A 15,649-nucleotide genomic window follows, 5' to 3' on the forward strand; every position below is an offset into this window, starting at 1 on the left:
ACCCCAGTGTCTATGGAATAAATCCTCTAACGAATGGTGGTGCATGTGATCCTTAAACTTGAGATCATCGGAGCTCCTTGTGCACCGATTGGTGTAGTTTGACACTAGCCTAATGCAGTTCTTTTCAGAGCTATCAATACGGTGGTGATTGGCTGCATCAAGGAGTGTATCAAGACTATGGTGGATTGACAGAGGATTCATCACTCCCGGGTATGGGAGAAGTTATCTCACGGCGCAATTCAGTATATGGCAATGACGTTAAAACTGTAGCCATAGTGGGACTGAGTTGTTGCTCTATCCGGATTATAATACAGGTCATTGGTCTAGAAACTGAATACATAATATCGAGAGTAACCGAAGGTTGACACTATTTATATGCCTTTGTCTCGTCGAGATAACGTATGATGAAAGGATCGAATTGTACGGTAACCATATCGTTGACAAGTAGCTACTTTGCTGAATCTGAATCTATCAGATGGCCATGATGTCTTGCTAGGGGCCAATCTTTGTCTGTGTATTAGTGAGACGATTAATTGGTGTTAATCGCGATACTATACACTGCCGATATGATGAGGAGCCTATGGCTCACACACATAGAAGATAATTTAAGATAAAAGAAGAAAGAAAGGAGTTTTCATCTTTTAAGGCGAAAAGGTATTTTAGTAATTTTACAGTGCAATTAAATTTGCTGAGGTTGTAGCCTTTATTTAATTTGTTAGAAAAATTAAATAAGTGAAATTACGTTTAAATGTGTGTTCGCACATATTTAAATATATTATCATTATTGTTAAATGTTAATATATATTTAAATATTTGATTTTAATTAGATAATGGATGGAAAATAAAATAAAATATCAAATTGGAGTGTTTGGCAACATGGGGCGTTTGGGTTGGAGCCAAGCCTATTCCATATGATAGGGCAACTTGATTCACTATAAAAAGAAAAAGTGTGTTAATTAAATTTAACAGATTTTTTTCTTTGAAATTAAAAACACAGCAGCCCCTTTGAAAACACTCCCACGCAGAAACACTTTGCTTATAAATCAATTCAATTTGATTTGTTTTCTTCTAATCTTGAAGCCAAAGGGATCTAGCAAATCCCTCTTTGGTTCTTTTGAGATTGTCTTCGTGTGGACTACGTGGGTTCGATCCTACACTTGGATCGGTAGCAAAACATTCGTTGACAAATTTGGAGGAGCCTCCAACGTGCGTTTGTTTTCCTTAAACTCAGATTTATTTTTCTGCAGATTTTATTTTAATATGAATTGTAAAATTATACCCTTGATCTTGGCTCATATAAACGATCTCTATATTATATTTGTTTTGTTTCCACTGCGTATATGGGACCGTTTACTAACATCAACTAGCAGCTTCCACTTCGGGCATTCAATTAGAAGTTGTGCTTCCTATCTCTGCACCAACTACCATATCTACTAATACCCATCCTATGGCTACACAATCCAAAACCAAAGCCTCAGCAACAGTTTTTCTCTCTCAACATCACATTCTCAAAGAACCTACAACTACCAAAGAAGCCTTGGACATTCTAGAATGGAAACATGCCATGGAAGCTGAATATAATGCTCTCCTACAAAAAATACTTGGGACTTGGTGCCTTATGAAGAAGGTATGCATGTTGTTGACAACAAATGGGTATTCAAAACCAAACTTAATGCTGATGGATCCTTACAAAAATACAAGGCTAGATTGGTTGCCAAGGGGTTTCAACAAACCCCTGGCTTGGATTATTTCGATATTTTTTCTCCGGTAGTTAAGGCTACAACGATCAGGATTATTTTCTACTTAGTAGTCTACCACAATTGGAGTATTCAAGAGCTCAATGTTAACAACTCATTTCTGAATGGTGATTTGTCCGAAACAATTTACATGCTGCCTCCTACAGGGTTTCTGACTTTCCTCACACACAGCAGGTTTGCAAAGTTAGGAAAGCCTTGTATAGCCTTAAACAGGCCTCTAGGGCCTGGTTTGATAAGTTAAAGGGTGCTTTAGTAACATGGGGTTTCGAGAACTCCACATCTAATGTGAGTTTGTTTTTCTATAACAAAGATTCTCAAGTTATGTTCCTACTTGTCTATGTGGATGAAATTTTGGTCACCAGTAATAATGTCCAACTTGTAGACCAGGTTATTCAAGATTTAAACAACTAATTTGCGTTGAAGGCTTTGGGAGAAGTGCACTACTTTCTTGGTTTGAAGTTTAGAGGAATAGTTCTGGTTTGCTATTAAGTCAATCTAAGTATGCCCTAGATATATTAGTCAAGGCTCGAATGGAAGAGTCTAAACCATGTGTTACCCCAATGGCTACTGATTCTAAATTGGTCAAAGAGGGAGGCGAATTGCTTGATAATCCTTCGCTATACTGGAGCATTATTGGCAGTCTATAGTATCTCACTCTATCTAGACCAAACTTGGCATTTACGGTGAACAAATGAAGCCAATTTCTCCAAAATCCATCAGAGGCACATTGGACTGCTTGTAAAAGAATTCTGAGGTATATTAAAGGGATTCTCTCCTACGGACTTATGTTTCACAGGAGCTCCAGTTTCAGTTTTAAAGCTTATGCGGATGCCAATTAGGCGAGTGATGTTAATGATCGGTGGTCAACCAGTGGCTATGCTGTTTTTCTTGGAGGAAATTTAATTCAATGGAGCTCACGTAAACAGAAGGTTGTATCTCTCTCTTCTACTGAAGCTGAATATTGAGCTTTAAGTCAAACAGCAACTGACATTCCTTGGATTCAGCATTTGTTTAAAGAACTTGGCCTTGAAATCAAGGGTGTTCCTGTAATTTGGTGTGATAACATAAGTGCTGGTGCACTCTTTTCTAACCCAGTCTTTCATGCATAAACCAAACACATTGAGATCGATGTACACTACGTGCGAGAGTTGGTTGCTAGGAAACAGTTAGTTGTTCATTATATTACCTCAGAATATCAAAAAGCTGATATTCTAACCAAGGCCCTAGCTGGAAACAGATTTGGTTTGTTAAGAGCCAAATTGAATGTGGTGTCTGAATTGCCTGTAGTCCCAGGCGTTCAGAAAATAGGAGATACAAAGTAGAACTTGCTTTACCATAATGTTTTGATATGCATTTGTTATGGTTGCCGAGAATAGAATAGGAGCCACTTGCCTTTTGTCTTCAATAGTCTGGTATGTTAGTCTTATAATTCTAGCCAAATGCTAGTTAAAGGAAGATATTGAGAAGCTGAGTTAGGCTGTGTTTACTGGAAGATATTGAGAGGTTGTGTTTAAGGGAAGATATTGAGAGGCTGAGTTAGGCTGTGTTTAAGGGAAGATATTGAGAGAACTGGGTTAACTTGCAACTGTACCAAACATAGTGGGTTGTTTTAGAATTGTAGCAAACTCTATGTAAACAATGGCGTTTTTGACTATGTTATAAAAGTCTTGCCACGTCTTCTTCAAGCTAATGAAAATACAGAAATCACTTTACCAAAATCTACAGAACTCCCTTCTTTTTTTTTTTCTCTCTGTTTGTCGTTACTTTTCTTGAATATTCTTAGATCTCAACTCTTCCATACTTTAATTTATCTTACTTTAAATGGTTAAATAATTTAATTTTTATTTGACTTATTAATCTATCTTAGCCATCAATTGCTTAAAATTAACCTTGAATTATAAAAAATATTTTTAAATTAAGTAAGTTTATGAGTTTATTAATTTTTTATTTATTATTTTTTTATAGAAATAATTATGGAAATTCAATATTGCAAGTTGGATGAACCATATGAAATTAATGTTTTTTTATGTGGCTCAATTTTTATTGACTTCTTAGTACTAGAGATAATGAATTTATAACAATAATATCGTGAGACCATTTGTTGAACAACTGTTTATAATTAAAGGCATTTCAACAAATCATAAATGTGGTTGATATTTCCTTTTAGGGCTATAGGATAGGAATTTATCTAGGGTTGAGAGATTATTTCCTATTTAACAAAATACAAAATAATTAATGATTTTGATTATATAACCACTATCCTGATCCATCTTTCCGAATTTTCATACTAATATACAATATTCTCAGGTTAAGAATCTTTATATTAATTTTTGCAAGATCATGTTTATATATAATTGTTTTTCAAATATTAATTCAATCCAACGAGAGGAATCCAATAAGTTCAAGTATAGTCCTGAAAAAAAAATTATATCATCTCGTCTTAATTAGAAAACTATTATATATAATATATATATATATATATATATATATATATATATATATAGGAACAATTTAAGAATTGCAATGCGAGCACTTGCTAGCACAGAAAATAGGAACATAATTCCCATTCTGTTAGTTTTCACCCATAAAGTTGATTGGTAGGATTGTAATTGATATTTCAATTTTTTAAGAAGGAATTTTGACCTTCTAATTATTTAAGGAAAATCTTGGTTTTTTATTTTAATTTTCTATCCCATTTTACTCGCCGTTGAACCCTTATCAGATCTAGATTGAAGGCCAATTCAGTGTCTAGAAGCGCCACCGAAGCCAAATCCAACCTTCAACGACTATGCACAACTAGATTATGCCTCTACACTGTGTCGCGGACCAAATCTTTTGAATTTAACCTTGAAATGATATATATCATAAACTAAAAAGAACTTACCAAAAACTCTAAACATACATTATAAAAGTTTAATAAAAATTAGTTTCAATTAACTAAGTTTAATTTTTTATTAATTATTAATTTCCAACTTCTTTATTATTATTATTTGAAATAAATAATGGATATTCAATATTCCAAGTTGGAGGAACCATCCGGAACTTATGTTATTTCATTAATTTCATAATAATGCAATATTGTGAGACCATATATTAAACAACTGTTCTTAGATTAAAGACATTTCACATCAAATAATAAATAGTTGGTTGATATTTGCTTTCGTAGAGTATGAAGTAGGGCTTCATTTAGCCAAGTATTAGTATAAATTATTTGTAATTTTAATAACTAATTTAACAAGACATTTTACAAATCTCCTTATATTAAATAATAGAATATTGTCAAATCAATTTAGATATCAATTTATGTGCCAACTAATTTGATAAGATATTCTATTAATCTCGTCTTATTAAAAATAAAAATAAAATAAAAAGGTTAACAACAGTAAAGATCCTCCTAAAATTTATGAAATAACAAAAGTTCTCCTACTTTAGATATTAATATAAACAGAAAGAAAGCAGTTAGATAAACATTCATTAACTTATAATGGTGTGAGTTTTAACGACTTACCGAACGTTCACCAATCGACAAAAATATTTGTTTTTGGGAATCATCAATAAGATTTTTCTTTTATCTAATTAAGACTAAAATAACTCAAAATAAATTCGTAAATTGTTATTGGGTGAGCATTAAATTTGGTAGTGGGTGCTATAAATTTGAGAAGTTAACATATCGAGAAATATAAAAGTGTGGGCGTTGGAATTGACCACAAAAATTGCATTAAATTGAAAATACCCCTATGAGAAAGTGGCTTATATCTAACTCCCATGCTTCTCATAAGGTGGGTTTTGGCCTACATTTAATTATAAAAACCTTGCATTTAACACCCTCCTCAAATTAAAGTGAAGGGCTTAATTGTAAATTTTTATTTTATTCTTCATCATTTATTGAGTTAAATTTTGTATATACGCTCGTTCGTTTATTTTAATATCCATTGGATTTGTTTGATGTTAGCACAAAAATTTCTTATACAAACTTATGTACATATATAGATTGATGTGATAAAAAATAATTCAAATGTAAATTTAAAACTTAATTTCTGGATAAATATTGCTCAATAAACAGTCAAGGACCTCCCCAATATAAATTATATATATAGCAATGTTGTTTCATCCTTTAAATTTCATTATTTTCCTATAGTCCATTTATTAGTTAAACTTTAAACTTTGACACCCATAACCATGAATGAAATTTTCTAAATATATTTTTGTTTGGTCACTGTTGTTAGTTAAACGTTACATTTTAACCCTACGAAGTAATTTTCTAGTTCCACCACTATCAGTGAATGCGAACAAACGATTTTTACTGTGTTACGTGAAATTAAATGATGCCTACCAATAAAAAAAAATTAAAAATTAAAAAATTAAGTATATTAATATTCCACTCACGTTGATATGATATACTTTCATTAATTAGTTATATTTTAACTTGATGCACAAACGACTTTTCCAAAAGCAAAAATAAATTTAGAGAAATAATTACTAATTCGAAACATTATAAATTCTAGGATTGACAAACTACCAACCAAGGTCCTACACTTTTTTTTTTTTTTTTTTTTTTTCAACTGAAATTTAGGCTAGTAAATGTTCAACTATTAAAAATTAAATTCATAGAACTTGTATTTTAATAAAATTGTTTAAGTATCGTTTTCATCGATAGTCCAATAATCAAAAGATGACATATGTGAGAGATATTTAATCCAATTTAAGAGAGTCAAAATTTGAAAATGTCGTTGATTCAATGGTGAATGTTTATTATAATGATTTAATATAGAGAGTTAACCTAACCAAATTCACATGATTTAAATGAAGACTAAATTGACAAATACCTAAATGCATTTAAGATGATGGATAAGATTTGATTAATCATCTGCAAGCAGTTTAATATCACATCAAACCCTCTATTTTCTCAATTGTTTTTTTTTTAGCAATTAAGAAGAAAGAGGAATACAACACCATGCAATCGATAGAGTGAGAGTAAGACTAGGACCATTTCTTTATTTAAATTGAAACACATTTTTATAGAAAATTAAGTTCAAATTATGCGAGTAAAAGTGGTTGCACGGGATACAGGATGTGAGAACCGAGAAGGGTTGTTCAAACTTCATGGGTTATTTTCGCTATTCCATTAAGATAAATAACTTGTTACGAGAATTATTTAGAGAAGAATACATGAGATATTTTAAGAGTATGAGTGTTACATTTATCTAAACTAAAATATTTTTAGGAATACATATAAATTTATATAAGAGTGAATTAGTTTAAAAAGAGTTGTTTAAACAGCTATTAGTATAATAATTTTAATTTAATTTATATTTATTCTTTAATTTTTAGTTAGATATTAAAATATATTAACTCATTTATAAAATACGTATTCTTTAATATTTTTAATTTAATTATTGATTATATAAGAATTTTGAATAGCTACGGGTTTTCTCGATCCCTAAGATCTAATCAAAGAATAAAAGTTCCCTCATAACTTAGAAATAGCAAAAAAAAAAAAAATTGTCATTAGTGAGTTGTTAGTGTACTGTTATAGAATTTATAGTATAATGAATTGATGAATGTTTACCGAATTGTCTTTCTACCATTCGTTTATTTTAACATTGAAAAATGAACGGTATGAAGATTTCTATTTTTTTCATAACTATAGGAGAATTTTTGTTCTTTAATTATACATCATGAGGTTATAATAATACCTCGTTTCCACATGAGGAATGAGTTAACTAACTATTGTTTAGTAGAATTATTTAATAACAAAGATAAGTTGACAAACCTTTCTCATTTTTTTTTATAAATGTGATATGACAGCTTATAATTGGTTAGATGAGACTTATTGTTAGGTAGGCAGGATCTATTGCGAGCTGACTAATTACGAGTTATCACGTTACGTTTGTGAAAAAGAGTTGTGACCATAGTATTACCCATTGTTTAATAACATTTTAGTCCATTGTGCAGAAAGACGTACTGAAAATATGACTTCTCGACCCACCTGACTAAGAAAAAAATTATATTGTACCATCATCCTGTTCTATCCGAAAAACAATACAGTTATCGAAGGATGCGCACCGAATTCGTGCACCGAATGATGTGGCGTAATCCTGACCGTCGATTAATATTAATTCATAATTAATCGATGGTTAGAATTACGTCAGATCATTCGGTACACGAATTCAATACGTATCATTCGATAATTGTTGCATTACTCGTTCTATATCCAGTCCAGTAACACAATCCCTTCTATATCCAATCCAGTAACCCAATCCCAAAGACAACATTAATACATTGGTACTTCCAATCCCAAAGACAACATTAATGCATTGGTACTTCCAATCCCAAAGACAACATTATCACATTGGTACTCAAAATAGTACATTTGGAGTTAGACGCTTCATTGATACATTTGTAGTCTGTTACTACTATTATTATTATTTTTTACAAGTAATATTGTAATAATCTTGATGTCCCTTATTGCTTCAGGACAAGATCGACCAATTAATGTTACACATTAATAAATAATACCCTAAAAATTTGGCCAGTTCCAATAATTCTCAATTCAAGTATCGAGGAAAAAACTATTTGTTTATTATTATGTTGTAGATGATCTACTCTAAAATAATCCTCTCAAATTTATGTTTGATATAGTATTTAGAGTAATATTTTTGAAAAAATTGAATTGGATTGTTATTACAAAAAATAGGATTTGAATTTGAAAATGTGTTTGGTAAAATTTTGGAAAACATTTTTAAAAATATTTAGATTATTTTTAATCCCCTACATTTGTTAATATAGATAAACAACCCCTACAATAAAACATTAAAAATTAACAAAAACACTCTCACCCACCCATTAAATGCTGACGGTCGGCCACCACTGTTGGAGGATGGTCGGAAGTTACTAGAATGGCACACGACCGGCTAGATCTGGCCGGTCGTGCGTTAATCTGGCCACATCTAGTCGTCAACAATCAGATATGGTCTGGCTGTCAACACTAGATCTTTGACCGTAGATCTAACATTTTCTGACCATATCCATAGTGGATTTGGCCAAAAAATGCCAAATTGGCACACGACCACCACATCTAGCCAGTCATACACCATTCCGGCATATTCATACCACCTTCTGACGGTAGTGACCGACTATTGAGAATATGTAGGTGGATAGAGATGTTTTTTGTCAATTTATAAACTTTTATTGTTGGAAGTGTTTAGTTAAATTAACAAACTTTAGGGGTTAAAAAAATCTAAATATTTTGAGTTTGATAGAATAAGATTAGATTTTAAAAATATTGAAACAAACATTCATTTTGAGTAGGATTGGATGGGATGGGATTACGAAAAATGAAAGAAACAGAGACTTAATTTTTACTTTAATTAAATATTGTACAACATATACCATACGGATGAATCCAATGATATTTAATTTTTTAAGTTCAGTTCTAACAAAATTAATATCATGATGTCAAGACCACGTTTAAATACCATTTGATTTATCAACAATATATCAAAATTCAACCCAATAAGATAAGATGAATCTGAATGTGTTTAAACATAACCCCATATCAAAACGTCATGATTAGAGAATTACTCTCTATATATAAACTAAACTCTAGTCAGGATGTTATGATATACATGAGAAACTTCACGAGATTTCCAGATATTTTAAAAAAAATAAATTAATTTCAGCATTAGATGTTACACATTACAAGCTCTCGAAATATTCATAGTCACAACTACATACTATACACTAATACACAAATAAAAAATAAAATAAAATAAAATAAAAACTATAAAACTTTCCAACCAAGAAGAGATGACAAAACTAATTAACCTGTTCAACTAAACTTGCATGAACCTTCAAAGAACTACAAACTCTTCTAACACAAAGTCGAATTCAATTTTGGGACGATAAAATCTTGTTTAGGATCATGTTGTTAATGTCAATTTTCCATCACGTGGTGCAAGATTTGCTCATGTTTTTGATGCAGCCCTACCTGAATATCGGTCCAGGAAAACCATATCATCGAAAGAGTTGAATGAAACAAGGGTTCAACTTATATGCATGGATTTTATGCTAGCACGTCATTAAGGAAGTTACTGAATTCATTTCCAACAATGAAAGGGGGAAAGGCTTGTACTTACCTTCATTTTTTTCCATTTTTCTTCTGCTCCGCCAAAGAAGTCGAATTGGTGTACCAGAAAATCCTGCATCTTTTCGAAGTTGCTTTTCCATGTAACGCCGGTAAGTCTCGGAGAATAGTTTTGCGTCATTTACGAAGAAAACAAATGTTGGTGGTCTGATAGCAGCCTGCAATAGGGAATCACATTCAGTACTGAGTGTCACCAAGGCCATACTAAAATGCTGAAAACAAAATTGAGAAATGTAGCAGAAAAGAATATGCCGATGAGTTAAGCGAGTAACAATATATAAGTAAAAAGAAAGCTATTTTGGCTCTTCACATAATGAAAAACACACCTCTCATTAGTAAAACTTTAAAAAAGAACAAGATTTTTTCTGGGTAAAGCCTGAATTTTTTAAGACAGCGAAAAATTATCACGTAGAGACAATATAATCAATTGCAGTCTTGTATGAGATTCTACCTGAGTGCAGTAATATATACGTCCTCTCTTGCCACCTCGGGTCCTAGGAGGTGACTTAAAAGCTAGTGCTTCCTGTATCACTTGATTTAATGTCGCAGTACTTAGCCTTCTTGATCTCTCCTTTTCAACCGTGCTGGCAGCAACAATGATTCTGACCAAAAACAACAGCTAAAACTTGTTCTCCCTTTTATTTCAATGTAACAGTGATTATACAATCAAAATTTATTTCTATAGAATTGGACTTTCTTTCCTTTTAAGAGGAAGGCAAAAAGGAATCAAAAAAAACACAATGAGCATAAGTTCATGTAAACGGATCAAAAAGTGTTTTCATCAAGCCAACAGATGATTTTTCTGTTAGTGTCTACTTTAGGAGTACCGAGAAAAGAAAGAATCTTTTTTCCAATTATTATGTAGATTTCAGGGTTACAATATAAATAAGAAAAACTGATTGGCATTAACTGTCAGGTATCATTTAGAACAGTAAAGAAAATGACACCATTAGGTCCAGAACATACTTATCAACACTATGACCAGCTACTGCAGTTGAATAAACAATAGGCGCCCAATCAAGAGCACGAAGCTTTTCTCTAACATCTTGCTCATAGTATGTTGCACTCTGCTGGTTTTTATTTGGTATGGTGTCCCATTTGTTTACAACAATCAGACAACCCTTTCCTTCTTTTTCAATCCTTTCAGCAATCCTGCAATCCTAGGAAAACCGGGACCAAAAACATAAAACATAATTAAAAGAGGTAACCAAAGAAAAGAAAAGAACCAGTTAAAAATTTGATTAATGGGCCAAAAACATACCAACGCTATATTTAAGATCTATCAATGAAACAATCTTATTTCATATTCATATAAAAGCCCCTAATTAGCCTACAGCGTGAGGTAATACCCCACCCTACATATAATAGAGTTCCTATTTCACAACCTCATCCTATAAGGGAATAGGCATCAGCCTTAATCTTTAATGACATGCCAACACATCTGCTCAAATCTTGTGTTTATGTTATCAGGAACATGCACTTTACTGAATAATTCAAATAAGTTTAACTTTCAATCTATTAAATAATTTCAATCAATTAACAAGGTAAAAACTGTAAGAGTCTTTAAGTTTTTTGTGCGGAGTGGCCCTCCAGATAGTCTGGGTTTTGGTGTCTCATGAAACACCTATGTAGGCTTAAAATTCCACTGCCAAGAACTTGGGGCCACCTAGGAGAGTTTTATCACAGTAATTGCCAGGTATATGAAGGACATGGGCACTGATTCCTGTGGATCAGTCAGGATCCGTACTGGAGATGTTATAAGTAAAGGTGGCACATATTTTATGAGCAGTCTAAGTTTGCAGGAATCAAAAAAATCATAGAACTCCAGCAACATATAAATCTTCTCCACTTTTTGGTGGTCTTTCATAATTCCCTTTTGACTATTCACATTCTTTATATGCCCACGTCATGTTATGGGGGAAAAGTAAAGTAATTAGGAAGGCAAAAGCAATTTCTCAATCTCTCTCTCCAGCCCTCTCCCACCCTACTTAAAAGTGCATTGACTGCAAGTTTCAGAAGCCAAATGTTAAAAACACCATAAATATGATGACTCCAGAATAGCCGCAGATGAAGTACCTGTTCTGTGATACAAGCCAAGGCCTCAATGACAAGAGCAACAACATCAGAACGACGAATGGCACGAAATGCTCGGTTCACTGACAAAGCCTCTGTGGTACTACCAGATGAGGCTATGGCTGCCCTTCTTCTAATACCAGCAGTATCAATAAGCCGGAACTTCTGGGACCCCCAAAAAAAAATTTTTTTAGTTTATAGATGAATATATAAATACAATTTTTAATGAACACTGATTTAGAAAAAACTGTGAATGTGATTTTATGGAAACATGCATACACATGGCGTGCAGAGAGAATAGTCCTTACTGGGTCTAAAAGTCCACATATAATATGCAAATGAAGCTCGCAGTTAATCGAACTCAATGAATTCTTCTTACATCAATAAACAATGCGGTAGAACTGATAGTCAACTAACATGAAAAATTGGTAGTAAAAACTCGAGTCATACCTGGCCATCAGGTCCTGCAAACTCAGTATCAATAGCATCACGTGTAGTACCACTGATAGGACTAACAATCGTTCTATCCTCTCCAACCAAAGCATTCAAAATGCTACTTTTGCCAACATTTGGCCGGCCAACAATTGCAATTGCAGGAACATAATTTGCATCTTCATTGAGATTTTCTACATCCTATAAATTGCAACCAACAAACTATAAACCATCTAGTTATTAGCTTCATACACTATGAGAACAAGAGAAAAATGTGGACATGCCTTTTGCAGGTAAATTATATAGTTTATAAGGGTGCATTTTGAATGTCTAAACGGCAGCAAGAATGCATAATATTGTAATGATAGATAACTAACAAGCTCAAAAAATGTTTTGTTATAACAGTCATTATGACATCTTCGTGCCATGGAAAGCAACATGAAACGACATTTGAAACAATAAATGACATGTTCATATGCGTTCTTGTAACTATATCCACACAAATAATGCACTACAAATCCTCATCTTATCCCCAAGGTTGTATAATGTTGATTATGAATCAGAACTACAGCTGCTGATCAAGATCAAATGGTAGAAAAAGAACACTAGGCATAGGGATTGGGTCCTAAGACCTTTTTTAGAACCTCAAGATATCCCACTAGCTGAACTAGCTAGAACCCACCAAAACCCAGTACTTAAACAAAGTGCAAATTTGCTAGCCATGAAAGGGGAAAGTGAATTATCAAAAGGAAAAACCCTAATAACAAATGCTGACATCAAAAAGGCATATGAATCTGCTCAAGAAATTTCTATAAAAAGATAAATTTGATTTTGGTTGGTTTCAAGATTAGTTGCAAAGAAGTTTGACACTGATGATGGTCAAGACTGATATGGTCCTTAATCCTGGCCCTAACTATGGGACTACAACTCATCCTGATAGTGGCAATACCTCTCATAACAGGATCAGACTCATAAAATAAAATGTATAAACTCAATATCTATCATGATTAAATTTTTACCACAAATGCTGTCCACAATTAGAATATGTGCAGCATCACCGCGTGCAAGGTAGATATGGATTTGGCTATCTATTGGGTAATATTGCAAAAGTAATTATCAAGAAATGATTTAGCAGATTGCCAATTTGATTAAAACTGTACGAACATAGGGATATATGATCATAGCAAGAACATTTATGCTAAACCCAATCCTAGAATCACAAACCTCAATTTTTTCCAGTCCCGAACAAACAAGATCAAGAAGCTCTCCAGTTCCAGTCCCAGATACAGCAGAAATGGCAATTGGTGACAACCTGGTTGATCAACAAAAAAGTTTAGGACTAATAAAAAAAGATATGTAAAGAAATAAACCAGGTCTAATGCATTTATAAAATATGATCCACTGAACCCATTCAGTTTACGGCAAGAAATGAGAGGAAAATGTAAAAGAAAAAGTACTCCTAGCATATAATCTAATATTTCATTTTCTCTAAACAAGCATCAAAATGCATATAAATTTCCAAGTGCAAGCATCCACTAAATGGAGTATCATAATTGTAAAGCCCGTTAATGGATGTTATGTGTTCATAGACTTGGCACAAGTTTCAGAAAATCTTCCAAAGAATCTACATCACCTGAGCCTGAATTCTTTCCTAGGCCTAATTATATCTTGAAAAATTCCTACAGATAAGTTATGAGCATGTATTCACCATGCAATGTAAGGCCTAGATTTTTCAAGAAAAAAGAAAAAGCATCTCACCCCAAGGACCAAAATTCTGACACTTGCATAATTCCTTTACGTGGAGATTCACACTTGTTCACAGCAAGAATGATAAACTTATCCGTGTAATGCTTACGTAGCCAGTCAGCTATCTCCACATCAGCTGCCGTTAGACCTGCCTGCACAGTGATCAGTGACCATATATAGTATAACTTAGAATCATGAAAATAAATTTGTTTGCCTCAGTCATCTGCACAAGAGCTTGGCAAGTTCACCTGTAAATAACTAGGCATTTAAACAACAGTTCTAGGATGAAGACTAACTCAATGGGTGATGTTAATACTACACTAGTAAAAGATTACATAAACAGATACTGAAAGAAACCATCCAATATATGATCCCATTTAGATTTATTATCTAATCCCGCCAGATCTATTCTATAAATCTAAGCTTTTAGATTGAGCTTAAACTTAACAACTAGACCTTGTGGATCATTCCCATTGTGGATGCACTTTCTACAGCTTAATGGAATCTAAAATCTGCAGGGTACACACAAAACATAATAACATGTCAAGAAGCCATCTACCTTAATAATATAAGAGTAACTTCAATGTCAAATACTGCATGGTTCCCAAACCCCTTGATGATGAAACAATAAAATACATTCAGCCATCAAGAGAGAAACTTCCTAACGAAACCAGGTGAAAAAGTTGAAACTAAAAATCACAAAACAGCTATTTGTTACATACAAGTTACGAAATAACAGATTGCACCTGGCCATCGACAAGGAATATGATGACAGATGACTCTTCCACAGCTGCTGTAGCTTGTCTCTCAATCATTGAGGGCATCCTAGCAACAGCTGCCTCCCTAGTGGCAAGCGGAATCCCATCCATACCGATGGTTGTTGTGATAGCCAAATCTTCCATAACATTAACCTGTGATTTTGAAACAGTGAGAACACCTCCGGTATCCACCACCATAAATTCATGCTCTCCCCAAAAGGATCTACCGTACAAGCGATCCCTAGTAACCCCAGGTTCATCCACTACAATGGCCTTGTTACCCTGGAATATATATTCAATGAAAAGAAGAGAACAATTATCGTAATGTAAAAACTTAGGAAAAAGTACAGTTGTAAGATTCAAATTTACTTTCCAGAATATTGGTAAGTGAATTAAGAGCAATAGTTAAACTAATTAAAATACAAAATGAATGATTTAGTACCCCAACAAGACGGTTAAACAGAGCTGATTTACCAACGTTTGGCCTTCCAACAATTGCAACCCTTGGTAGAAGATGGTCAGGGATCTGCAGAAGGAATTTCACAAGAGTATAAAGAAACTGTGAAATTATATTCTCCTCAAAAAAAAAAAAGAGCACAATTTACATTATCAAGACACATTAGTCATACTAACTCGGCAAAAGTGTTCTGTCCAGAGAAAGAAAATAACAAGAACCCGAAATTCATCAGGTCATTGCAACTGTTGATGGCAGACTTCAAATTGTACAATTATATAAC

At 33.0% G+C, this 15,649-nt stretch overlaps 1 protein-coding gene across 1 annotated transcript; it reads right to left on the reverse strand.

Annotated features, from left to right (window-relative positions):
• Positions 1–9,427: 9,427 nt before the first annotated feature.
• On the reverse strand, positions 9,428–15,438 carry LOC116140062 (GTPase Der; the record flags this gene model as incomplete). The annotated part of the gene is made up of 10 exons (XM_031425697.1): positions 9,428–9,747; positions 9,896–10,061; positions 10,355–10,505; positions 10,870–11,063; positions 11,980–12,141; positions 12,427–12,609; positions 13,633–13,720; positions 14,167–14,306; positions 14,901–15,194; positions 15,355–15,438. Coding segments are annotated over 10 exons (1,485 nt in total), but the record flags the coding sequence as incomplete, so codon positions are not given.
• Positions 15,439–15,649: the final 211 nt, after the last annotated feature.

Source organism: Pistacia vera, unplaced genomic scaffold, assembly GCF_008641045.1.
Source record: "Pistacia vera cultivar Batoury unplaced genomic scaffold, PisVer_v2 Contig361, whole genome shotgun sequence".
Taxonomy (NCBI): domain Eukaryota; kingdom Viridiplantae; phylum Streptophyta; class Magnoliopsida; order Sapindales; family Anacardiaceae; genus Pistacia; species Pistacia vera.